The sequence below is a fragment of the Halichondria panicea genome, chromosome 1 (assembly GCF_963675165.1).
Source record: "Halichondria panicea chromosome 1, odHalPani1.1, whole genome shotgun sequence".
NCBI classification, from domain to species: Eukaryota; Metazoa; Porifera; class Demospongiae; order Suberitida; family Halichondriidae; genus Halichondria; species Halichondria panicea.
The window spans coordinates 14,121,509-14,149,272 of NC_087377.1; the positions used below are offsets into that span (position 1 = coordinate 14,121,509).

Here is a 27,764-nt window from a genome sequence, read left to right on the forward strand (position 1 = left end):
TTCCGGCTAACTCTATCCATGATTATACATAGCCTGAAAGAACGACCTGGTCTGAGAAGTTTCAAGTAGATGATGATAGTTTTAGAGATACAGTCAATGAAGATTCAGCTACTTTATATGCACATAAACCTCTGATCCCAGGAGGAGGAAGTGTTGCAACTCGGATGGTTGGTGTGTCAAAACATGCGCATGCGCATTCACTGGTTCAGGTGACTATCCCATTGCAGCCCCTCCCATAATTATTCAAGACGTGATTTGAGAAGTAGTATGAAATGAAATATTTGCTGGTAAGTTATTAAATAATGATAACCTAAGACAACCGAGAGTTTACATAAGGCCTAGCAACTCTCAAACTCTGGGTACCGTAGTATAAACTGTTTAAAACAACTTGTTGATCTGGCTCTGCTAGATGAGTAACAATTTGAAAGCTAAACATTTGTTCCTGACATCGTACATACTAGTTATTGACTGATTGACTAGTAGATCTTATACGCCCCATCGATTGGTTATATAGTGGTAGCCTTATTTATTCAGCAAAACCATTGTTTGAACAATGCATTGAGACAGCCCATGCAACCTTGCTCTCATGCACAGCCCCTTCGATTCTGCCTCAGAATACACAGTTAGAGTAATAACTTAATCCCATTTTTTGGTGCTATAATTTATGTGTTTTATGTCCCTGCTGTGTATGTAGCCTCTTTCCCAGGCCGATCCGCCTCCAATTGAACGCTAGGTCGACTCCTAGCCTACTGTGTGCATGTGTTGAGGTTACAGTAAACCGTTTGCTCATTAATTATTCATGAGCTAGATCTAGTGATCTTTTCTAGTCGGAATAAGCTGAAGTCCAGCTAAAACGCAGTAGTAATTTCATGGCTCGAATAGACACTTTTAATAGATAGCTTAGGTGCAGTCTACTGTAGCTGAAGTATATGCAGGGCCACACGAAGAGATATTTTTAAAAAAGGCTACTGAAAGCTCACAAGAGGCTGTTTTCCTTGGCTCTGTCAGCCATTTTAAGTACATATTTTTGTTTTGTGAGAGTTTCCTGGCCTGGAAAGAAAAAACGCTTTGTGTAGCCCTCCAGAATGGTAAGAAGTATCCTATAAGAGCAAGAACACGGAGCCAGAAGTATTTTTGGAAGTATAAAATGACTACTAGTTTGTGTTGTTTCTAGTAACTTGATGATCGCTCAGAGCTTCCACTGAAAGATGTTTTGAAGATTGATACTTGTCATACAGACGGATACAACGATATATTTATCATGTATGTGCTTTAAACTTCTCTCATGGCATTTATAGTTTCACAAAAATCATTATAAGAAAATCATGAATATTCATGAGCAAACTTGTTTACCGTAATCTTAATTAGGTGTCATCAATTTGAAAATGAAGTTGAATAATAGGTAGCCTCGATCCCAGGCCGATCCGTCTCTAATTGAACGCTAGGTCGCCTCGACCTAGCGTTCAATTAGAGACAGATCGGCCTAGGAGAGGCGACCTAGCGTTCAATTAGAGACGGATCGGCCTGGGATCGAGGCTAAATGTGATGCAATTTGAGAAAACAGACCACTTGGCTTGGTCTAAAAAAGTTGAGATCTCTATGCATACTGATAGAGCAGAGAAATGCCTACACAATGCTATGCTTAGTCTGTACATACCTCATTCTATGACTAAGTTATAATCGTTTGAAGTTGGTTGCTATGAAATTGCATTATTGAAAAAACGCCATTCAAAGATGCCCTACTCCATTAGTAAGCCTATGTTTTGCGTTTTTTGACGAAGCACTGAGGTGAACATATTTGGATATAGAGCACCAGACTTCACATAGAGATAGTAGAAAGGCTATAGATACTTGTAAACTTATAAAACTAAATTCATCACTTTGCACTCAAGGTCACAAATTTGCCTCTAGCTCAAATTGAAAATCTAAGCCAAGTGGTCTGTTTTCTCAGATTGCATCACAAATAATAGGCTGATCAAGTGTGAATAAATAATAGGTGGAAAAATTGGCACAGGCCTAATGTATAGAGACTAGGATGCATTGAATGAATATTATTAGCACGACATTATTTTTACCATTACTATTTTACAGGACTTGTTTTTATGAATAATGATTGTGATCACAAATAATATTATTAATATCCAGAAGATAAAACACCGCTTTCTTGACATTGTATTGGGGGGACTTTGCATCTTACCATTTCTATCAACTGGGATTGAAGGTATATAGTACAATTATTCAGCTTTGGAATTTTCTAATCTAAAAACTGTGCATTTATAGGGATTTCACCAACAGTCAACCTGACTGTTGAGAGAGGAGTGAGTCTGGTTGGTGAACACTGTCCTGGAACTATCAGACTGCTCTGTGAGGGAGTGGATCTGACTACTTTACGTTGGCGATACAATGGGGACAATGTTATTTATTCATTTTCGACCACTGATTTGCCAATGAACTCTGTAACAACTAATCCAGCTTTCATAAATGTTGAATTAAAGTTTGTTGCTTCCACCCCGAATGACAAAAGATTTGGAAACTTTGTTTCAGTTCTGACAGCGGATATTGCCCAACTCCAATCTCAAAACGTAGGAAACATCAACTGTGGGGACCCAGGAACAATTGACACAGAACCAGTTAATATTAGGATATTGCAACCATCTATTCCTATTACACCAAGAGTATCTTCGGTTGTTGCTACCTACCTTTTTGGCGCATTGCAGACAATTGACGTCTCATGGATAAAGCTGGTATGATCGCAACTATATAATACAGACTTGCGTCTACTGTATTCATTTTTCAGGAGGAGGATTGCCCAGAATTTGCTGCTACACTCGTGTACGAGCTGCGTCTAACTGGAGTGCAGTCTCATCAGTCTCATCAGTCACTAACTGCCAACCAAACTAGCTGCAGATCTGAATTGTGTGATGAATCTTTTTCACTGAATGTTTCTGGCAAAAGAGTAAATGTTACTGGGTACAACCTCTCATTAAGAGCAAGGAATAACATCGGCTCTAGTGAGGCTTTTATGTACCAACTAAGTAAGTTGTGTGTGCTATAGAGCAATTTGGATACTGTACTAATTTTTGGCGGGAAAGTTTTGCGCATGAACATTTTCACTATTTGCGGCTCACGAGGCTGAGCCCTCATTATCAGAAGAAATGTTTGTGGGTTGTATTATTTGCATTTCAATGCCAGAAAACCACACTTAGTAAGAGGTTTGCAAGTGAAATACTGGTGCATGTGTGGAAGTTTCTCCCGGTTTTATAATTTCGAATTAACTGCTCTGCCCTTGAAAAAAGCGAAATTTTGCACCTCACAAGAATGTTTCGCTATATATAGTAACATGCATGCACTGCCTTCATTATTCAACAGAGCAGCAGAGCGATCAGTACTTCTCAACCGAAATCAATGCCACAAATTGCCCATCACTGCGTACTCAGTGTGTATCAGAAGATTCAAATCTACGCAATGCCACCTGTTCTGTGTCCTATGGAACTGATCCTACATTTATGGACCTCCCCTACAATATGGACTCTCCATTTGATATTCCTTTCCCGATAACAGCTGGGCTTTCTTCTAACACTACATTTTTTCTGGCCTATTCTACACCTGTTCCAGGATATGCTATTATTCTAATAGTCATAAGGGAAACATTAACTACAGGTTAACCCATCATCCGCCATGTATACCAATATAAATACAAACAGTACACCACTATAAAAATGATGCATGTGCGGTTTTCACTTTATAATGCATGAATGCATGGCTATTGCATGTGGAAAACGTCCACTTTTTTTTGCGTAGAAACCAAACATCTCTTACAGAAATTATACATGCATGCATTGCCAAGCATAAAAACTATACAATTCATGCATGCATGCATGTAATCCATGCAGATGTATGTGAGCACGGGCCCAATACTGCATCAATTGTAGCACCAATTGCAACTGTACTTGTGATAATTCTTATTATCATGATACTGCTGTTCATTATTGGAGTTGTACTTTGTTGTGTAAGAAAATACCGAAAGAAAAATAAGGTGAGATGATAATTTAAATTATGACTGCATTTGTGTTGAAAGACGTTTATTACCACTATAATAATTATTATACTATAATAGCATGTGTATAATAGACCCCGATAATTTAGCATAATAGGTGTCTAAAGAATAATTGGGCATCAAGTCCATTTTTGGTAAAGATCATTACATTAAGTTTTGCATAACGATGTTCTCATGGAAAAAATGGCTGAAGGTGAATATTCATAAATTAGCTGCCCTTCTTTGCTTTAGTGAATATTATGGATCAGTTCGAGTCAGCGAGGTAATACTGAGATCAGTTGTGTGCTGTGTTTATGTCTACGTCTTAACTTTGTTATGTCACATTTTTGGGGATAACAGATTTGTATGACCGGATTTTTTTAAAGCACACGTTTCAGAATATTTTAGAATAATCTTTCAACCTCCAAAATAAGCGACCTCTGGCTTTGTAATTATTAAAAAGTGTCGCTTTAAATCGAGGTATTACGGTAGCTGGAAATTTTCGTGAGGTGCAAAATTTCGTATTTTTCAAGGGCAGAGCAGTTTATGCGAAAATTAAAACCGGAATAAACTCTCACGCACCGGTATTTCGCTATTGATAGGTGTGATTTCCTGGCATTGAACGTTATTAGAACCTATAAATCGAAAAGTTTAGCCAATAATAGTCCTGTTATACGGTAGTTATGCACATCATATACCCAATGTGATGATGTCATTATTCATAGGGGGGAAGCTGAGCATTTTGGAGAAGGGTCACCCCTGTCCCACCCACCCCTCCCCCTCCCCCCCGATGCATTAGATATGAAACCATATAATTATGCTGAATTTGCGGCAGTATACTCAAAAGCAATAACATTTATTGTTATTTTTTTTATAGAGTTCTATTAACCGATTTGAAGAGGACACAGAATTTGTTAAGCCACAAACTGAACTTGTTAAGCTACAAACTGACGAAGCAACCTACAACAGTACTGAAACCTGCAATTATGCACCACCACTCTCCAAGGCAGTGCAAGATAAAGACGCAGAGCAGGAACCCAAGTACTGGTTCTCTTTGGGGCCTCTCAAGTTTGGAAGGAGTGAAGATACTACTCCAATTGGTGCATGTGGTGCTCCTGTTACCTCACCGGTAGTACTAGTTCCCCCTGGACAGACAGACCTATCAGCTGGGGTAAGTGGCCAATATACTGCGATTGGTAGGTCCTCATTATGCTGGAAGGTTAGTTTGGTACAATTCTCTTAACTTCTTCCCTTACATTTAGACTGTTACAATACAACAAGAGAACTATAATACTGTGAAAAATATTAATGTCAATGTGAGGCATATAATGCTTGCATGGGTTAATTCTTTTGACCAGCATAATAATAGACTGAATTTGAGGCAGTATACTCAAAAGCATAATTGGAAGAAAAAAGAACATAATTATATAGTGTTCCAGAGTCGATTGTTTTATCGTTTTAGAGTAACCGACTTGACGAGGAGAATGGTCAAACAGATCTTGTGAAGCCACAAACTGACGAAGCAATGTACGACAGTTCTGAATCCAACAATGCACCACCACTCTCCAAGGGAGTGCAGGATAAAGACGCAAAGCAGGAACCCAAGTACAGATTTTCTTTGGGGCCTCTCAAGTTTGGAAGGAGCGAAGACACTACTTCAATATGTGGTGCTTCTGTTACCTCACCGGTAGTTACCCCTGGACAGACAGACCTATCAGCTGGGGTAAATCGCAGCATATTCGGCAACTTTTATTTATAGTATAATAATGTAATTATGAAGGGTCATTATGCTGGCTAATTGTGGCATAATAATTATAGGATTAAAATTGAAATTGCGACCTTGGTTAGTGCTGTTTCTGATTACAGAACCTCTTTTAGCTTCCTCCCTTATGTTCTGTTACAATACAACAAGAGAAATAATACTGTGAAAAAGTGATGTCAATGTGATCAAGGCATAATGCTTCTTTTGACCAGCATAATTATAGGCTGAATTGAGGCAGTATAATTATACTCAAAACCATAATTGGAAGAAAAAGAGCATACATAAACGATTGATCAATATAATTACTATTATTGTTTCAGAGTTCTGCTAACCGACCTAAAGAGGAGAATCGTCAAACAGAATTTGTGAAGCCACAAACTACCTACAGCACTTCTGATGCAACACCACTGTCCATGGCATTGCCAGATGAAGACCTAAAGCAGGAACCCAAGTACAGGATTTCTTTGGGGCCTCTCAAGTTCAGAAGGAGCGAAGATACTACAGTAACTCTAATTGGTTGTGCTCTTGTGACCTCACCGGTAGTTCCTCCTGGACAAACGGACCTGCCAGCTGGGGTAAGTAACCAATATTTTGCGATTGGTAAATTATTATTGTTTCAGAATTCTATTAACCGACCTGACGAGAAGAATGGTCAAACAGAAGTTGTGAAGCCACAAACTGGTGAAGCAACCTACAACAGTTCTGAAACCAGCAATGCACCACCATTCTCTGAGGCAGTGCAAGATAAAGACGCAAAGCTGGAACCCAAGTACAGATTCTCTTTGGGGCCTCTCAAGTTTGGATGGAGTGAAGATACTACTCCAATTGGTTGTGCTCCTGTGACCTCACCGGTAATTACCCCTGGACAGACAGACCTATTAGCTGGGGTAAATCGCAGCATAATTATATTGGCAACAAGCTTTATAATATTTCCCTCCTATACTACACTTTTGCCATGTAGTCTAATGGGGTTTAACTGTCATAAGTTGGCACCTTAGGGCTACAAGGGAAATTATGGCTCATAAATTGGCATATGCAGCAAAATTAAAATAATGGTGTTTTCCATGAATGAAGATGAGTGAAATGTCTTGCATGAGAAACATAATGTCATAAATGAAAACATATAGAGACAGGGGGTGTAGTCTGTGGACGAGTTCATCAAAAATTCTGCTGTGTGAGAATTAAGGAGCTGCCTTAGAGACACTCCGGGAGAGGGCTTGGGCTCAGGCTGAGCTTTTTGCTCACTTAGCACTAGTACTGACTGCACGCACTACACTGGGCCTGTTCAGCTTCTGTATTAAAAAAAAAACAAGCCTATAATATAGGAATGGCTATTTTAAGCTTACCTTTGCTTGCCTACTAGCCTGGCATAGCTGAAGAGAGCTGGTCTAGATAACGTCTAGAGCTTGCTGTGTCATGTTGACCGGTTGCTGCGCAGTAAGTAGAGGGAGAGGCTGACTAATTGAACAGAGAGGGGGAGTGGCTCTGTACCGTTCGCTTGGAGGGAGGGGTTGGCTGCTCATATTTTGTCCAGGCTGCGCAAGGCTTTGAGTGTGGACAGGAGCCCTGGTGTGGACGAGCTCTCTTTTCCTAGTTGCCTTGTTTGAATAGTGTTGCTATGTGGTAGTCATGCAAGCTTATATAGGCTGGATACATAGCAGCCTGTCAGCCAATCAGATGGGACATATATCAATTAATGCACAGTGCCTCGGGGTTTATGACAGTAAACCACACTTAGCAGGGGCGTAACTAGAAATTTACGGAAAGGAGGCAACACCCCTGCAAAATGGTTGACCGGAAACCACACCCACTAATTATCGCGTAGAAATGCCTGCAAATGGCAGTAAACTGCTATTTACCTGCTCTTCTTCTCCAACAAAACAGTGATAGAGCTTATTTTCTGCTCATTCTATATACCTATAGTTAGCTAGTTCAGAAAAAAGACAAGAAGACAGCTTCAAAACAACGAACAACTATAGTAGAGCTTGTGATGTTAGCATATCAGAGACTGAGAGCTGACTATTTTGGACTTCCTTTAAGCTACCCCGACATGCAATTATTCCCATGCATCTCTATTCTGACGAGTTATCACCGCATAAAGTGCATGTTTAAAATTACTAGACTTATTAGTCTTAGATTCCTGCAAATTTACAATGGTATCAGCACAATTTCTTAGAAATGTTCCAATCTTGAGATACATTTAAGTACATGCAACTACTCACCCTATTACTCTCTAGGCTGTGAGCACTGGATTTTCAAGGTTGCTGCTCCTGAGCTGGGATAGCAGAGTCCAAAGAAGCTCAAAAATACTGAAGCTATGTCTTGAAAGCTTAAATCATGAACAGAATTCACTATGCTTATCACTTAGCCTCGATCCCAGGCCGAGTTTTCGCTTTTATTCAGTTAGGCAAACAACTAGGCCTGGTATATACTAGTTGTCTGTTCATGCGTCAAATTTTCATTGTATTTGTGTTCGGCAAAAATATAACCAATAATTGACATAATTATAGAAAATTCAAAAGAGTGAGTATACAAAATATGCACATATAGGGAGCTGCTTTACAAGGGGAGTTGCCATGCAGTTTGTGCTGCAGCATGATTATTGTGACCCAGGGAAACTTCAGGATGATTAAATGCCTCAAATTATTTTTCAAGAAGGTTTAGCATGCAGGCTGCTGGACCTCTCTGATTCTAGGCCCCTATTCGTTACTCAGGTAAAGCTTATTTGAGAAACGTATAATATTCTCTTGATGCCTCTGAGCTACCAGAAACAACGCTCGAACGAGCAGATATACACTCCAGTCTTGTGAGTAGGAAAAGATTAAACAAAGACAAAAAAAGGGTTTAAACTCTTACCTCACACTGTCCAGTGTCGTCCGTTAGTGTAGCCAAGAGGAGCACTGTTGGGATAGCTGGATATTAGCCATTGCTCCTGTGCAGAGAAGTAGACATTATATAATATGTGTACAATGCGCATTAAATTACTCGTATTAAACAGGTTATAGTGTCATTGTCGATCTCTCTGTTCGAGCTGATGATGATAGCACCAAGTCTTCTAGCTCACACTCTTCACTTGATCCACCATGAGATAATTATATCAATGGTGGATCTAGATGTTACCAAACAAAAATTACTTGATATGATAGAACCACACAGAAATATCTGACCTTGACAAGCTTGACAAAGCTTTATAGCCTCTTCACTTGTCTTCAGAATAATGTTTTCTAAGCTTCAGGGAAGATAAAAGCTTCAGCTAAGAGCCATTCCAAATGATTCCAACAGGATACTGATTGCTAGTACACAAAAATAAATGTCACAAAAGTGAACGAGAATATCCATTAGTCAGAATCTGACTAACGACTGACGCATGCGCAAACAACTAGTACCAGGCCTAGTTGTTCGCCTAACCGTTATAAAAGCGAAAACTCGCCCTGGGATCGAGGCTATCTATCACTACGATCAAACATTGTTTTGCGTTTTTGTGGGTGGGGCTCTCTAGCATGATCATGCATGCGCAGAAAGCAACTGCTAATAATAAAACTCCAAGTGTCAATAAAATGGGGCTAAACCCCTCGATTTTTTTGTCCCGGAAATTTTTCTTTGGAGGTTGGCACTGGTATAGACTTCTGTTTCCATTAAGATCCTCTTCTATACATAATGACTCTGTGGTTCAATAATTATACAAAGCATTGCCAAACTAATTACCTGTACTGCATGTATACCCTCGCGAAAATACGCCCACCCTTTTCTGCAATAAGTTTAGCTTATATTATTGGACTGGGTGTTTAATCGCGAACGGCGAGTATTTATTCGAATATATATAATTATACACATTTCATTTTGCTGCATGCAAACTCAAAGAGTGGGTATATAATGATCGACCATGCATGATTGTTGTTAAAAACAATTGATACCAAATTTCAAATCTAAAATTAGAAAATGCTTGTAGTAATACTGCAATCTGATAGGTCACTGAGAGGTCCATTATTTCACTTATGGACCTGAGGTCTTCTAAGTAGGTCTATTATACTGATTATGCCTACAGGCAAGATGATGTCAAGATTAACTTGTATAGAACATGGCAACATCACACAGTTTATGTTGAAGTCATAGTAACGGTGATACAGTGCATCATTAAAAATTAATTTTTTTTAAAGTTTTGCGTTCTGCAGTGCCGCTTTGCAGCTTTTATCTCTCTCTTGCAGCTACAATAGCTAGTGCTCTAGTGCAGAGCTAACTACTATGACAATAGCAACTTTTTATTTGCAATGCGTGATTCTCAAGAAACAGAAACTGCCTTCATCAATGTGAGTTTTTTTATGTAGACTAGCCAGAGCAAAGCTTTAACGTTGCTTGAGGCTTGTAGAAACTCTTGGTTTCAGAGTCTTCTTTGTGTTAATATAGCCTAGCTTGCTTAGCACTATTCTAAACCAGTTATAGGCCTCGTCAACGGTCACTATGGAGTTTTGAGACCCTCAGGCCCTTAGTAGCACCCTCGCTACGCTCGAGATGCTACAGCCTCGGGCCTTCAGGTCTCAAAACCCCATAGAGACCTTGGACTCAGTCTATAACTATTATTTAATGGCTGCCATCAGCAGAGCCTTGCAGCTCTCTTCTCACTCTTGCAGCTACCAATAGCTATAGCGTTCTAGTGCAGAGCTAACCACTAAGTAGAGTAGCGACACTCGGTAACAAGTTGGCTACATGCTCTTCTGAAAAGGCTGCAATGGCAAGCAAAAACTAGGCATAACTCGAGAATGAAGTATTATTTTGCAAATCCACGAATTAAAATCCAAGAAAACATGACTAAAAGCCCATAGAAACTCTTAATTGCACTTCATTAATCAGTCTACACACACACACACACACACACACACACACACACACACACACACACACACACACACACACACACACACAAACACACTACCGTATACCTCGCTTACGCATGCGCATGCACCGAGGCATAACAACCACCTCCAAATAAGGGCCAGTTGCTATAATTATAACGGCCAGGCACCCAGGTCCCAGGTGAACAGTTTGTGTACAAAACAACCTCTCAACAAACGCCACCTCAGAGTCTGTATAAAGGCCAAAACATTGTTCCCCAAAGGTGTTCGTTATAGAGGGGTTCCACTGTAGTTTTAGCTCTGGACTAGAAAGCTATATAGCTGGAAAGAAAGTACTGTAAAGCTACACTGTTCCCTTAAACTTTAAACTCCTGGCGCCCTTTTTAGCAACAATCATGCAACGTCCATCATTTCCCATTCCTAGCGTTTCCCGTGCTGCATGCAGCAAAACCATTTGTAAAAATGGGTATTGGGTGTGGCTGGATTGGGTTACTATAATGCATGGGGAAAAGGGGAGGTCAGTGGGTGACAGCTTAATTGTTCAGAAATCTGCACGTGTGATTGCATATAGCTTTGTATACATTCAGAGGCATCAGTACTACCTGCTGTGCTTTCATTAATTCATACCAAATTTAACTGCCATTCGTCTGTTATATAGGTGAATGATGACGGGGCATGCAGTTCAAGATCTTGTGATGGATTTACATAAGTATAGTTACCTGTTTGTGAATGTTGTACAGTAGCTATAATTATATCATAAATATGCAAGGTTTCAATGCAGTTCAATATTGTAATTCCAGCCACCAAAAACAGAACAACAATTTTTTTACGCTGCAAGTGGTCTCTATGCTGGTTTCTATATGCAGCAAATGTTTTCAAGGCAACAAATTAGTTATTACATGGCGATTCGGCCAATAAACTGCTTGTGGCACAAATTGCCATGTAATAATACATATTGTAGGCAGGTTTTGGAAGTAGTCATGCAGTATACGAATCATAGTGACTGTAGGCTAGCGTCAAATCCAGGCCGATTCAAATACCTTTGTTGCCCAGTGAGTGGGCAGATCAAAGCAATCCAGTGCTTTGTAACTTTAATGTAAAATTCATTATATAACACTAATACTGTTTGAGCGAAAGCATAACATGGCGAGAGGCATTAGCAAGCGCACGCTTGCAACACTCGTTATTACAGTAGTATTATAGTCTATTGTTATTTAAGAAATTGTTATGCAAAACCAAGGTATACTCTACTCTAGCCTTTCATACTTCCTCTACTGACTAAAGGTCTCACGAAGGCTGACTCTACTGCATGTAATGTACTGTACTGTACTGTTCATAACAGATTATGTTCCTGGTAAATGCGCTCCAAGTACTGTACTGTGTGGGAGGACAGTTATTGAGGTTTTCTCTCGCCCACGCTCGTTCAAACTTGTCTACGTTACTAGGGGATCACGCAACTTAGCAATTTTGTGTAAAAGTATCAGTACAGCGGTTTTCAGAGTTCTTGCATCAGTTCTCCAATGTCTAGAGCGGAAGTCACTTGTCACGTGATATTCCCACAAATATTACTGAGTCAGACAAGTTTTGAGTTTTTAATAGACAAAATTACTCCTCGTTACTAAATGTACTAGTTATTCAGAGAAGTCTGAAATAGGAGTGTAGCTTCCCAGTATTATAAGTAACTGGTTGAAGTGGCTTGCCCCGGCCTGCCTACTCATTTTGTGTTGCTGCAAGCTGATGAGTCATACAGACAGTAGAATCTCTCTAATAGCTCCAGACATCCAGTTTTGTGTAGCTCACCAAACTATTTGAACTGCTTACAATCTCAAGGATAGCTTCAGCGGTGATGCAAAAGGCTTGCATTTCCAAAGGTTGATTTTCTCCTAAATCATGTATTGGAAAAAAATCGGTTTGGAATGGGGTAGAAATTCAATCTTGTTATGTAATGGTTCACGTGACAAGTACTTCCGCTCTAGACATTGCTAATGCAAGAACTCTGAAAACCGCTGTAGTTTGACACTCTTCTCTTCTTATGCACTCTTGCTGATACTTCTACACAAACGCTGTGCACAAAGTAACATGACTCGCACGTGATAAAGTATTGTAAATTTACTAGTAATCTCCTAGTAAATGTTAACCGTGACGTTTTTAGGGGTGTGGTTTTCGAACAATTCGTTTAACGTTCAGAGCTTGTAGAGCTGCTCACTGCACACTGATAGGAGACGATATCTTCACAAAAATCATCTAAATAGAGACAATAGTCAAGTTGATCCTCTTCACTTGCACTCTTTACTCACTATTAATTAACAACTTCTGTGCGTTGCGTAATTATGCGTAAACGTCATCAATTGCGAGTTGCTCACGATCAGTGAGCTGAGAAAGCAAACAATAACGATATTATATTTCGATACACATGTACATGTAGCGAATTTTCTACCTGGTTTTTCTTGAATGTGGTAGTGATATTGTGGTCTTGGCTGTCATAATTATCTGTATGCAGAGAAACAATTATTCCCCTATCTATGGTCTAGGCGTGCGCATTGCATAGACTCGGGATCGACCAAGTTCACCGAAGTTGATGAGGATCATCACGTACGTGGTGGGTGGGTGGGCTTCACCTTGATTCTTGTTTACTCTGTTCACATTGGAGTATTATTATCATAGGCACAAATGCAGTATTAGTTATTGAATCACTAAAGTTTCCTCGCATAAATCATAGATAGAGCAAAGAGGGATTGGCAACAAAATCTACCTCGAATAACGTACTATCTGTGTTGCCCGGCGTTACTCGAGGCTGTCTACTTCAACATAGGAAGACAGCCTCGAGTAAAGCACAGGCTGGGAACGGTTGAGGAGACAACTGATTGTCTTACTGTCAGTATAACAATCCTGCTGCTGATTTTAGACTTCATTTCCATGCTTGAGGCTATATGTGATCCAGGACACTACTTAGTTAGACAATCTTAGCTATATTATAGGTGCTATTGGTACATAGCCATAAAAAACCGGTGAAAAGAAGTGAAAAAAGCGCTATGTACCGCTAGCTCTTTCTCAACAATCTAGAAAAATTTTTGGGAATTTCCACATAATACACATCATCAAGAAGCATGGAAATGAAGTTTTGGGGGGGTCTTAGAAAGCTTTGTGTAAGGCCTCAAACATAAAAAAAGTGTTTCACGGCGTTACGGTGGGGGACAACACGCATCGTTTCAGGATTAAGTCACACCCCCTGCACAAAAGTCTACGTTTTAACTTCCGTTGCCAATCCCTCTCTTCTTTATCTATGCATAAATTAATGTTGTGAGGAGGACAAAGGTCATCAGTATCACGTGATCCTCATCAACTTTGGTGAACTTAGTCGATCCCGACAGGCGCGGTGCAGCTCAAGTAATTAGCCTTTGATTACTCCATAGATACTGTACACTTCGTGGATGTGAAACACTTCTGCTCACTACTAAAAGTCCTGAAACACTCATTGCAACGGATGACACAGACGGATCCGGAGTACATGTAGATTATCTGGAATTCCGTATAAACCAGACAGCCCCCTATCGACCTAGTGACAAGCGAGTCCCTGGTCCCACCACAACCATAAACTAAGTAATTACTATATACATATGACTTATTTGCCTGCATTGTTCTCTCTTTGGTTCTTAGTAACACTATTAAAGTGGGTCAATCCTCACACCCATCTCATAAGTGGCCAGGAGGCTTTGTGCATGACGTGGCTGTGCTTGCATGTGAGACAGTCGATATAAAGATGGTGGGAATTAGCTTAAGTAAAAGCGGTCATAATAATGACATTATAATTATAGCCTAACAACCAGTGCATGGTCAGGTCAAGCTGAGGCCTATTTGCTTCTTCCTGGGCGCGAAGCGCCTAAATTTTTGTGGACAGAAATTACACACCCTAATTATGACTTGTATATGCACATCGAAATTATATAATAATCACACTCAGCTAGTTTTAAGTTACAAGCAGTATATAGTTTATGTGTCGACGTGTGGGCAAGGCCCTTCGTTTAACTAATTCATTTCAATATTGATGACCATTACCATGCAGGAAACTATTATCAATACTGACAATCAATACCAGTTTAACAGGACTATATATATAGAAGGCTAGATCACGATATCCTTTAGAAGTTAGAACACACCTAGCCAAGTTCATGCATGTGTTATAATGTACTCGAATTAAAAAGAGCAGTGAATCTCGGTTGGGTGCATGTGTTAAACACAGGAAAAATATCTAAATTTCCTATACTTTCAGGATAGTACAAAATTTCCTGTAGACTTTCCTTTATGAATCTTACACATGTCCTGAACTTCTTCAGGAATAGTAAAGGAAACTATACAGGAAACGTTGCACTATCCTTTGTAAGTAGGTTGCAGGACACTTGCAGGACACCTGCCATTTTTCAGGAAATGTGCAGATTTTATGGGCTGCACTGTAGCAGCACTGTAGCAGGAAATTTAAATATTTTCCCTGTGAAAACTACAACTGAATTGCATGTAAGTGTATTCACTTTAGCACATGCACATGTTCAGTTGCCACCATCACTGATCACTGACTTTGTTATGTATATTATAAATTATACTACCCATGCATGCTCCATCCTGTATTATGTGACAGCATAGCATAATTATAACAAGATGCTCATAGAGCATTCACTCTGTGCGTTGAACTTCATTGCACAGCGGCAAATGGATTACCGTATAACCGTATAATTATGGGGAATTATGATCGTGAATCTATAAAACAACGATTAGATCGATTAGAACAGTGTTTTTTTGTCGCCTTCGAAGATTGCCTACAAGTTTTAATTGAGCCTATTGTTTTTTAACCACTGTCTCATTAGCAGAGCAGTCCATAAAAGTGTCTAGTTCGCTCTAACAGCTAACTTTTGTGTCCACACACATGCACGCAAGCACCCAAACCGACACACACACACCAATCACTCTATACTCCTGCTGTGCGTTGGAGATAGCTTAGGTTTGCATAGCGGTGGCAAAATAACAGCTGAACATTTTAAAAAGGTCAACAGTTTTACAGTTTTTCATATCCTCTGAGTATGGCAACTTGTAACTTGCTGTGGCACCAACTTAGCTATTCATGACTAAGAAGATGCTCCTGCTTCCCAGAGGCGCAGTAGAGCTCTGAATTTTATCTAAAACAGGTCATCCTAGAATGCCAGGGGGGGATAACTGCCCCCGCTGCATGTATACGGCCCTGACGGGGTAATAATTTATGTTACAGCACATCATATATTTACCATGGTGAGTTCAATACTAAGTGCGTGCTATAATTATATTAATCTCTTATCACACGGGTAACCATACTATTGATTTCTAATCGCTTATATGATGCAGCTAGTTCTCTGCCGCGACCGACCGTTATTTTGATAGCATGCATGCATGCAATTACTCGACAAGTAATTGCACAATGTCAATGACGACGTGTAATAATTACTGGACCGGATGTGATATATACTGGGTACAAGTTCCAGTGTGATTATTTTCTTGCTGCATAATTATAGCTATAATAATTATTATAGTTCATGTTCAAAACAACAGAACCAATTTCAGCAAGTTGTTTATATACAAATTCTTGCTATCGCTATAATATGCCTCGCTGCAATTTGCCTTAGTATCTTGTTGTCGAGCAAAATAAACTTGTTGTATTGTAGTCAAGCCTCGAGGCAAGGTTTGCTCATGTGCACTATCAAAATGAGTTATAGACACTATTTTATCGGTGTTCAGGTGATTTAGAAGTCCTCAGCCACTTGTAGCATACCTTATTATTGTTGATTGCAATTGTTGACAGAATTGAATTACATATATCCGAAAATTCGCTCGAGATACTAAATCAGTGCCTTTGGGCTTCTAAATCCCATATATTGACATGCACCTTCAAAACAGTGTCTAACTATTATGCATACAATTATCGTTCTATTGGTCCGTCTATATACCTGGTTACAATTACTGGTCCGTATGCCTGGTTAGTATTCAGTTCAATCTCCTCTTTGGGTGACACCTCCTCATAAACAGGATCGACTGATGCAGTGAATCCCTGGCAGGCTACGTTAGCTTGTCCTTCAGCTGCCGGGGGAGTACAATGTCTTCTTACGCATGAGCCAGTACATCAAGAGAGCACCACAAACACAACCAGAAACTATTGCTAAAAGATAAATAGATAAATATCAACTACTAAGTCTTCAAGAGCTGAAAATGTGCTAGTGTCTGATAAACGGTAAGAACAGACAAAAAAATCGATCATCAGACACAACCTACCGTTTCTTCTGTAGGGGGATATGCTGAGAGTCACATATAATAATTATTTAAGGACAATGACTAAACAATAAAACCCGCAAAGTTGGAGTTGCAAAACGCTTGTATGTCCATGCAGCAATTATTTCTGCTGAGTCACTTGCGTATCAATGATCAGACAGAAAATGAGGTCAAATGTTCTTGGCATCCCACGCAACTGGGATCAAAGGTCATATGTTTTAGTGGGCGTGAAAAGAAAATTTTTTATCACTGCTTGTTTCCTCAGAATGAGTGTCTGAACATGCATTGTGTCTGAATATAGATGCCTTACTCTAGCACTCTGCTGACAGCATGCATTTGCCATTATTTCAAATGGTACATATTGCATGGAAGATTCAACTCTCATTTGCAATACTTTCTGTGTTTATTTCATTACAGATGTGTGTTTCACAAACCAACAAGTTCCCAACAGTTTTCTTGATGCAATGTTAGTACTTTCATGCGCTGGGATAGGAATCCTTCTCCTCTATTGGGTCTTCAAAGTATATAAACAGCGCACTAAAGGTAATTTGGAGAGTGAACAAATCAGGTTTTCTTTTTCATTCTTTCTTATTTTGTGTATAATTATATAGGAACCAAAAACAAGCTTGAAACAAATCTCATATTGTGACTATGCTCTTATAGCCTGAACATCAAGTCAAAAACAGTTCACGCTCAAGAGTCATCTGAGGTGATAAATTGTTTTAATCTTGACAGAATTATTCATTTGCAATTGCTATTCAGAAGCCACCTGATTCTCAAGAGTGCCAGCATTTGGAAGATGCGCATTCTGATGGCGTTGAGAAAATGGTTCCAATGCAGAAGAAGCCTTCGAATGGCAGCCAGCTAATGACGACACCTAGTAGGAAATGTCCACCCTCTACACTTCCCAAACAAAGAAAGTCAGCATTAACTCCAACACTATTTTGTACGATGAGGTTGGTTTAGCGAAAACCAAAGGCAATGTTTCGGATATGACAGAAGTTGAGTTGAAAGCTAATGAGTCTTTCGGGCACACAGCAGGGGCGTAGGCAGGAATTTGAGGAAGGGGGGGCTGAACTGAAAGGGTGCGAAGCACCCGGTTTCTGGTGCTTTGCGCAGAGCGCTGAAAATTTTCGGTTACCGGAAACCACACCTCCTAATTAATGACTCATTTCCGGGAATAGTTGTTGTACCAGGCGTGTCTGGTTGTACTTAACTTGTAATGATTTATGATGTTACAATTTTGTTGTCAATATATGCTAATATTTACAGTGCTAACTACATGTACAATGTATATGATAATGTAGCTGATCAGTTACTTTGCTGGCTCTTCATCAGTACTCAGGCTGGCAGTACTAGAGCTTGGCAAACTGGCACTAGAGTTTGGCAAGTGGCACTAGATCTTGGCCTTGACTCACGCTTGAGAAATAATGTTTCTGCGACATAGTTGCTGCTCTCAATCAACCTCTGTGGTAGATTATTGATCAGTTGCATTGCACATGTGCAAGAAATAGTTTATAGCCACACCTGCTTCAATTAATTAAATGGTGCATGCTAGTAATTAGGAGTACTCCTATTTGCTCACGTATTGTAAACTCAGTCAGAATTAGATATTCACGTAAATCAATGTGAAGAGTTATCGTAATCGATTAATCTGCCATTGGTTGTTGACTCGGGAGTATCACAGAGCATCAAATCTTCTGTAACTGATTAACAAGCACCCTCATGTGTATTACATTCAATTTAGCATGACATCACCTGATAAAAGGTAATCGTGGAAGACAGAAAAACTGTCTCCCTTTGTATGTAGCCTTAATAGTGAATAAATAGCAACTTGTCTCTTCTCTTGAAACCGGGAGCTCCACTACTGTTTGGCACTTCATGGAGCAAGTCGTACTATTGACCCACTTTATTACTGTTGAGTTGGTTATAGTCACAGTGATCATGTAATCAGTTTGGCATTCCGTCTAAATTAATAGAAATTTAAGTTCATTGTTAATTATACTGATCTGACTTCACTCACAGATGGTGTCCATGTAATTGTAATGCCGTTTGGATCATCAGTTGTGTTTACTGTAATCAACTGAGGTTCTTCTGGAATTCTTGGTTCTTTAATGGTCACATTCACATCGAGACTATGATGAAGTTCTGGATCTCCACATGTGATGTCAGTTACATTGTGCTCCTGTAGCTGTGATAATTCAACAGTGAGAACTGAAGAGAAGTTACTAAATCGCTGATCTGCCAAGCTTCGTGATACATGTGTTAGCTGGACAAATTGGAAAGGGGACTCAAGGCTCAGACGTATAGGAGCTGTGATAGTATCGTCTGGTACAAATAAATGAATCACATAGTCCTCTCGATTGTACGACCATGCCAAAATGCTGAGGTCCACTCCCTCACAGAACAGTCTGACAGTTCCTGGACAGTGTTCATCAACCAAACTCACTCCTCCCTCAGCAGTCAGAGAGGCACTTGTAAACACTAGCCCTAAGAATTTTGTCAGCTTATAGGTTCTCTATAACAGTAAATTAAATCTTACCAGTAGTTAAGAAAATTAGAAGAAGAACTAAGTATATCTCAAATGTACAATGTCCATCATCTCTTCTGAGTATAAGCCTATATCACAATGTTAACAAATTGCTTGAAGTTTTTCTGGCAGCACAGGATTCATGTCAAATTCATTGTCAAATCAGGTGATTCGTCAACTTTAACCTAAAAACCAGTAAAACCAGCCCCCTCATAATTATAGCAAAGTGTTTTCTATTGGGGTATCTCTGGCTATTGAAAGTTTGTGGCAATTCTCGTAATTGGTGGCAATAATTATTTTCAGTGTATGGAAAGTGTTGGTGCATACATGTTATACCTTATTACGTAATATTTACTACAATTTAAACCTGCTGTCAAGTTGTACTTTTGGACTCTAGCATTTAGCCTCACTATTGTTAAACATTTCCTCTCTTTGTTCTGTGAGCCCCACCCAGGGCCTCCATCATTGTACTTTGTGCTCCTGCAGCCATTTTGTACTCACTTTGCTCTCTATCTAAGAATTGTTGGCACAGCAATAGTGAAGTCAATTTGCATGAATGCTTGCTATAGTTTAGCTACAGTATTTCAATTGCATATAGCGGAATAGAACCTGTTTCTATTTAGATCTAGCCTGTCTAGTATCACTTAGCTAACTATTTGTCTATACCAAGAAAGGGCTCAAACAGAAAGTTTGTGACAATTCTTGTACGTGATTGCGCTGTAAACAGATGATTGAGATATAATGATCAATTCAGCTCACACCAGTGGATGGAATACTATCTGACTCGTCAAATAATTATACCACAAAAATACACTAATAAATTATTGGCTGGAATGTTACATGAAAAGTCATGTTTTCACACTCTTACTGGTCCGTATGCCTGGTTAGTGTGGAGTTCAATCTCCTCTTTAGGTAACACCTCTTCATAAACAGGACCAGCTGATGCAATGGGTTCAGCTGCCAAGGAGTACACTGCCTTCTTACGAGAGCAAAGTTGCAGCACCCATTACTAACGAATCAGTTCACATCAATATGTCTTGTGTATCAGAGAAAGATGGTCACTCTTTATCAAATGCTGAGATTACAGGAATAAGTAGAGGCATAACGTTCTTAATGGCAACGCATTGAGACAAAAATAATTGATGTCACGATTATATCTTGTAAAACACCTTCGCAATGTAGGTCAGCAAGATTAGGCACCCACTCTCCTCTTCCTGAAACTTTAACACAAGTTGCTGTTCTTAGGTGACTGGGAAGTAGACCATCGTCACACTGGAGCACAATTTCTGACCCCTCCATAAAACCAGATTCAGTAGATACAATTCTAAGGCTCCCGTTGATAGGAGTAGACACACAATAGCACCGTCTTGGAGAGAAATGAGGACTAATTAAATAGTACTAGTTATAATCTAGTACCTGGTATGATGCCACTGTATGTTATAGTTGTGACACATGCATGAGTGCCACATTGGCTCAGTAGTCTTAGGCCCACATTGGCTCAGTAGTCTTAGGCCCTAGGGCCGCAGGCCTCGAGGGAAAAGGCACTACTGAGCCAATATATCCCATGTGTGCACAAGTGAGCTGTGTAACAACCAGAACAACTGTGTACACATCATTCCTTTTATAGGACAACTAGTTTCAACTACTTGTGGTGGCTGTGGAATGCACCAGACGCATGACAAACGTTTTCTGCCTACAAAAATGATGTTTAATAATATACAGGAAGTCATGAAAGGGACCGTTTCAGGTTACTGGGTGGAGGGTGGGCTGACGTCATTTGGCAGATAGCTGAGAATGTATAGGCAACATGTATTGATATAGGTGTCGTCCTGCACTTCCAAGAGTACTTCGAGGCTGTCGAAAACATCAGGATCCCCTTCACATTCCGATCGATATTTGCAAAAGGGGAGGGTTCAAAAAGTATTAAATGTGGCTGGGTTGGGTTACAAATGGGGAAAAAAGACAAAAATGATGTCAGTGGGTGCATGTGAATCGGGCGAAGTAGCAAAAATTAATATTATTTTTAAAAATCATTCGGCAGGTAATTTATTAGTTAAGGAGCATTCAAGTGCATAGGAGACTATATGATTGATTTGGGTGGTATGTGTTTGTATTTCAAGGATACCAAGGTATAATATTATTTACTCTCAGAAGAAGAGGGAACGAAAGTATCATGCTTGCATGTATATACATACTGTATACGTTGTCAAAATTGAGCTCAATTGGAAAGCAACCTGACGTATAGTCATTCATTATTCAGTCACAGTCTGACAGTTCCAGGACAGTGTTCACAAACCAGACTCACTCCTTCAACAGTGATAATGATTTTATCAAATGTACATACAATCCCCATCATCTCTTATTTTTTCCTGAAATGTTAAGTGATTGAGAATTGCATGCAGTTTGTTGACAAACACAATCATGCTGATGTTTAACTAGCCCTCTCAATCCTAATTCTATTCAAACTGTTGGGTTATATATATCTTATACTATTGAAAGTTTGTGACAATTCTCGTAATTAGTGGGAACAATAATACATGACTGTATTTAGTTTCAGTGTGATTGTGTGATTGTACTAGCTGGCTAGTGTGTGAATAATATTTTATGAACTGTTTGTAAACATTCAAATTAATACTTAGAAAGCGAAGTACTTTTGTGTGATGCATTTAATTCTTTGTAAGGCGTCTTTACACTCGACCAGGAAACCCTCTATAACGAACACCTTTGGGGATCAATGTTTTGGCTTTTATACAGAGGTGGCCTTTGTTGAGGGGTTGTTTTGTACACAAACTATTCATTTGGGACCTGCATGGGTACCTGGCCGTTATATAGCAACTGGCCTTTGTTTGGAGGTCGTTGCTAACAGAGGTTCCACTGTACTGTACGATTTATAGGATGAACTGTTTGGCAGATTATGCTAGCATTTGTTCTACGTGTGTGTCGATTAGACTCTTAAAAATCAGTTTACAAATCATTATAGCAGTAGTATACTGTATATAGCGGGTTATTATAGTATACTGTATATAGCGGGTTATTATAGTATACTGTATATAGCGGGTTATTTTCGAGGCACTAAATTTTCGCAGATTGCCCAAAGTAAAGATTTTGAGGATGAATTTCAAATAACCACACCCTCACAAGTAGAGAGGTTTCAATATCTAATTTTCGAGGCACTACATTTTGGTGTTTCTGGGTAGATCCTCGAAAATCTCGAAAAATAAGCGACTAGCTAAAAGGTAATTGAGAATAATAGGTGGATGAAAAATGATTGCAGCTCACACTTAATTTAGTGACCTTTTTTTATACACCTCCATGGATGTAATACTTATAACATCTGATTATTGTAAAAACAGGATTTTGAACATCACCATAAAAAGCTAGCTATATAGAAGTATAATACTGGCTGGAATGTACATGAATACTAACACATGTTTACTGGTCCGTAGTCATTATTATGCTGCTTCTCTTCTCTTGAGGACAGGCATTCTCAATGGAAGATGGAGACACTGTTGCAGAATCTGCAGCTAGTATCTATATTGACTCTTATAGACTACCTAATAATATACTTTTACCTGCTGAATTGAAGTTACTTAAAATCATGAGCAGAATCAGGGCGAGCTGTAGCTGATATAGATCTACCATTGTTTCCTTGCCAGCAGAAAAAGAATCGGAGAATTCTTTAAAGGTGTTTTGAAGCATGGGTGGTGCAACAAAAATTATGTAATTAATTGTTTCACTGTAATTATGCATGGCTTTATAGACACAACTTACAGTCAATTTTTCAGGTAAAAGTATTATATTAGGTAGAGTTAATATAGCTGCAGATTCTGTAACAGTGTCTCTATCCTCCATTGATCTAGGTAGATATGCGTATACAGTGCATCCATGGGAAGTTCAGCCGATATATGCACGTTAACCATGTGCTATGCGCTGTCACCGAGCGGGTAGGTATAGGACGGTATTCATTGGTAGCTTGACTCTATATGCTTTAACAGCAAGATAAATCCTAATCACCAGGCTTATGCTGTCCATGACCATAAGAGGTAAACAAAACCCATAAAAGAAGCACATAACAATTAAGTAGTATCTAACAAAAGTAAAAAATAAGTCGTAATTTAAACACATACACCTCTACCCTTCTCCAGCGTGAAACAAGTAAGGGTAGTGTGCCACATAATTAACACTTGGCCATTCCATTGGCTTCCTGATTAAAATTGTATGGTTGAAGAGCTAGAACTAGAATCCAACGACTCAATCGAAGGTTGTTCTCTTTCAATGATGCAACCATGTGAGGGCATCATATAATTATATACACTTGCAGAGAGTTTTTCTTCGTCAAATCTGAACCGACAACGGAGGAATAGTTTGGAATTAAACAACACTCATGCAGCTCCAAGAATGATCTCTCATCTTTCTTAATCTTCGTAACAGGTAAAACCACGACTGCATGCACAAACACTCGATCCTTCATGCAAATCTGGCACTCTTAATTGTTGGCATTGACAGTCAATTAGCCTGCCCGCCTGAGAGTTCATGTTCCAGGTGAACAAGGTGGTCGTTCCAAGTCTCACTGTACACGAACTTACCAAGTCCATTAGTCTCTATGATTAGCCGCTGGAAGGTGCATACGTAGCTGGGACCCTTTTAGACCAAACAGCATTACTGTGAACTGAAATATAACCAGTGGAAAAGAAAAGGCAGCTTTGGGAGCAAGTGGAACTTGCCAGTGTACAACTTTTCCGCTAAATCAGAGGTGTGACAAAGTGTGCCATTCCTAACAAATTAATCGATACGTGGTATCGGATACGCATCTCGATCCAATAACAACATATTCAGCTTCTTAGATTTGAAAGAGATGCGAAAGGAGCCATTCTTAACTGGTACAATATCGGGAAACTCCACTAACTGGTGGATGGTTCAATCACACCTGCCTGTCGTATCTTCTGTACTTCTGCTAGGACATCGGCCTTGAACATGTGTTGGATCTCCCGTCTGTCCTTCTATATCCATGCACATGTCACCATACTTTTCTGTACATTTCCTCGTTGTGAATCTGTCAGTTCAGCACCTAAAAGTGCCTTGCTTGCAAGTGAGCTATAATTATAGTAGTCTCTCAAACATCAATCTCTTCTTCCGGACAGTCTGTATCATGACAAATCCTATATAAATGAATTATACTATATGCCAATAACTGAAAACAAACAGCTTCTTGGTATCAGTGCATGGGTATATATAAAATTCTTGCAATTGTGGTTGCACCCTCTGGCCATACATTACTGTCGTTTGGTATACTCATCTTTTCTGGTCTCTCACTTTTCTGAAGTCTTTTCTGAGATTTATCAGGACATCTGTAGGACCCAATACTACCAACTGTACACCAACGCAAAAAGCTATAGAATTTTCCCAGTCTTTCCCCTATATATAAAATGGCTGCTTTCCACTTCAAAGACTTGTTGAATCACTCTACAACGATCTGTGGATTAAGGATTAAGGTGTTGTTCGAATTGGAGAAAAGTGCCATATCTGGTAGAAGCTAGCTCTTTGGTCAGTTGGGGTACACAAAATCTCAAACAGTTAAAAAGAGAAGTGTGACTATAGCTAATTTGTATGAGATGTGCATTGAAGCTGGCATTGTTATTATTAGTAACTGAATGTATACATGCATGAACGTGTCTTGCTTGGAACTCAAGGCTCATGATCAGACGTATAGTAGCTGTGATGGTATTTCGCCATCTTCATTATTGTATAACCGTGTTAAACACATGTGCAGGATTCATTACTTTCTTGAATAAGTGATTCGTCAACTTAATTTGAGTATACTATAATCATAGTTTTAAACATCATCCTATCACATGTAAAGCCAGCCCCCCATAGTAAAGTTTTCTATTGGGGTATCTCTGGCTATTGAAAGATTGTGACAATTCTCGTAATTGGTGGCAATTAGTTTCAGTGTATGTGATTGGACTGTAAACAGATGATTAAGATAATGATCAATTCATTCAGCTCTCACCAGTGGATGGAATACTATCTGACTCGTCAAATGTACCACAATAATAATAATTGGCTGGAATATTAGATGAACACCATAACACGTACAGTCATGTTTTTCACACTCCTACTGGTCCATAAGCCTGGTTAGTGTTCAGTTCAATCTCCTCTTTAGGTAACACCTCCTCATAAACAGGACCAGCTGATGCAATGGGTCCTACGTTAGCTTGTCCTTCAGCTGTCGGGGAGAACACTGCCTTCTTACGAGAGAAAAGGTACATCACTACGAGTCCAGAGAGAAATCCAAGGAGGGTTGCCATTAAGAACGTTATGCCTGTGCTCATTCCTGTAATCTCGGCAATTGATAACGAGTGGCCATCTTTCTCTGATACACAAGACGTATTGATATGAACTGATTCGTTAGTAATGGGTGCTGTACATTGAGACAATTATTATAATATCACGATTCAGAAGCTGTCCTGTGTAAGACACCTTCACAAAGTAGGTCAGTAGGAATAGGCACCCACTCTCCTCTTCCTGAAACGTTAACACAAGTTGCTGTTCTTGGGTGACTGGGAAGTAGACCATCGTCACACTGGAGCACAATTTCTGACCCCTCCGTGAAACCAGATTCAGTAGATACAATTCTAAGGCTCTCGTTGATAAGAGTAGAAGGTGTATCACACACAATAGAACCAGCTTGGGGAGAAAATGAGGAACTAATTAATGGATTATTAATACCTGGTATGATGCCACTGTATGTAGTGATATTACTAGTGAAGTCCCTATGCTGTTTCTAGCTTGAAGGGTAGCAACATACATCTTGTCATTGCCAGTCTCTCCAAAACTTCAAAGTGGACAGAGCAAGTTGTTGTACATAAACTACTGTTTACAGTTTTGTTGTCGTTAACATCATCGTAGAAAAGGGAGAGATTGTAAAGGATCTTCTCCTGATATTGAGAACATTTAACCTACAAAGTGAAATAATTAATGCAGTGAACTTTGCGACAAGCATTACAAAGTTATTAACTTACGTATTGATTCCAAGTGACTGTCAGTATATATATAGCAGACATAGAAGTATTGATGCTCACACTGAAATTATAGACATTGGGTACTGTCTCTTGTACTATTGAGATGTTTACTGAGGTTTCATTGAAGTTTAGCGCATCACCACAACTGATCCTGAAAACATTCCGTATCCCAATGGATTTTTGAGAAATGTCTAAAATAAGAACTGATGAGAAATTTGCAAAAAGTCATGATGTTGCCCCGGGACAAATTAATAAGTTGAACAGATGCAGATACCTGATCCAATGTTGAGTCGTTAAAACATTTTGTGGTCTCATTCGCATTATCGATATCGAAGTGCTCGGAAATATACATGTCGTCATCATGGTAGAACCTCCACTCTAACAGTGTGAGGTCCACTCCCTCACAGAACAGTCTGACAGTTCCAGCTAGGACAGTGTTCACCAACCAGATTCCCTCCTCCCTCAACAGTCAGAGACACTGATGATGAGTACACCTCTTCACTTATCATTGAAAATAAGATGATTAGTACTGCACCTATCATTATTTTTAACGACTATAGAAGCTCGTAATTGTTTTACAGCGTATGCGTATGCATTGCATTGAATTGCACGATAAATAAACTGTGGGATGATTCTCACATTATCTGATGCGTATCTGTAAACAGATTATTGGGAAAGTGTGTGAATAGTAAATTATCCGACAAACACTAAAAATAGAGTCAAAAGCACTTTCAGTTGTCAAAGTATGATTTTATAGCTGACACTATAGCTAAAGGCATTCTCTCTTCTTAGCTTTAACCCGTTACTAGCCTCGATCCCAGGCCGAGTTTTCGCTTTTATAACGGTTAGGCGAACAACTGGGCCTGGTACTAGTTGTCTGCGCATGCGTCAAATTTTCATTGTATATTTGTGGTCGGCAAAAATATTTAATAAATCAATAATAGAAATTTGTACACAGAAAATGCACAGAGTGAGTACACAAAAGATGCACATAGGGAGCTGCTTCACAAAGGCCTGGGGAGTTGCCAGTTGTGCTGCAGCACAATTACAGTGACCCAGGGCAACTTCAGGATGATTGAATGCCTTCAAATTACGTTTCAAAAAGATTTAGCAGGCTGGTGGACTTCTCTGATTCTAGGCCCCAACTCGTAACTCATTGCTTGAGAAAACGTAGATTCTCTTGATGTCTCTGAGCTACCCAGCAACGCTCAAATGAGCAGGTCATACTCCAGTCCTGTGTCTGTGAGTATAGGACAATATTAAAAGAAACCAAAGA

General features: G+C 39.4%; 1 protein-coding gene and 2 long non-coding RNA genes across 4 annotated transcripts in view; 2 read left to right on the forward strand and 1 right to left on the reverse strand.

Annotated features, from left to right (window-relative positions):
• Window positions 1–11,498, forward strand: LOC135351132 (uncharacterized). The gene is made up of 11 exons (XM_064550069.1): window positions 1–287; window positions 2,146–2,221; window positions 2,281–2,744; window positions 2,798–3,035; window positions 3,370–3,660; window positions 3,894–4,036; window positions 4,914–5,255; window positions 5,499–5,759; window positions 6,119–6,373; window positions 6,419–6,685; window positions 11,307–11,498. Exons 1-11 carry the CDS (start codon window positions 273–275, stop codon window positions 11,355–11,357), a joined length of 2,403 nt encoding a protein of 800 aa, XP_064406139.1. The 5' UTR covers window positions 1–272; the 3' UTR covers window positions 11,358–11,498.
• The window catches only part of LOC135351665 (uncharacterized), a 19,916-nt gene continuing 615 nt past the window's right edge, over window positions 8,464–27,764 (reverse strand). The window contains exons 2-3 of one of the 2 annotated variants that reach the window (XR_010399477.1): window positions 27,613–27,728; window positions 8,464–8,479 (exon numbers count right to left, since the gene is read on the reverse strand). This is a non-coding gene — a long non-coding RNA (uncharacterized LOC135351665). Of the gene's footprint in view, window positions 8,480–27,394; window positions 27,729–27,764 lie in introns of those variants that run through there. The other variant, XR_010399474.1, reaches the window with a different exon arrangement.
• LOC135351719 (uncharacterized) lies at window positions 17,366–18,751 on the forward strand. Its single transcript, XR_010399497.1, has 3 exons — window positions 17,366–17,479; window positions 17,548–17,645; window positions 17,699–18,751. It is a non-coding gene; the product is annotated as an uncharacterized LOC135351719 (long non-coding RNA).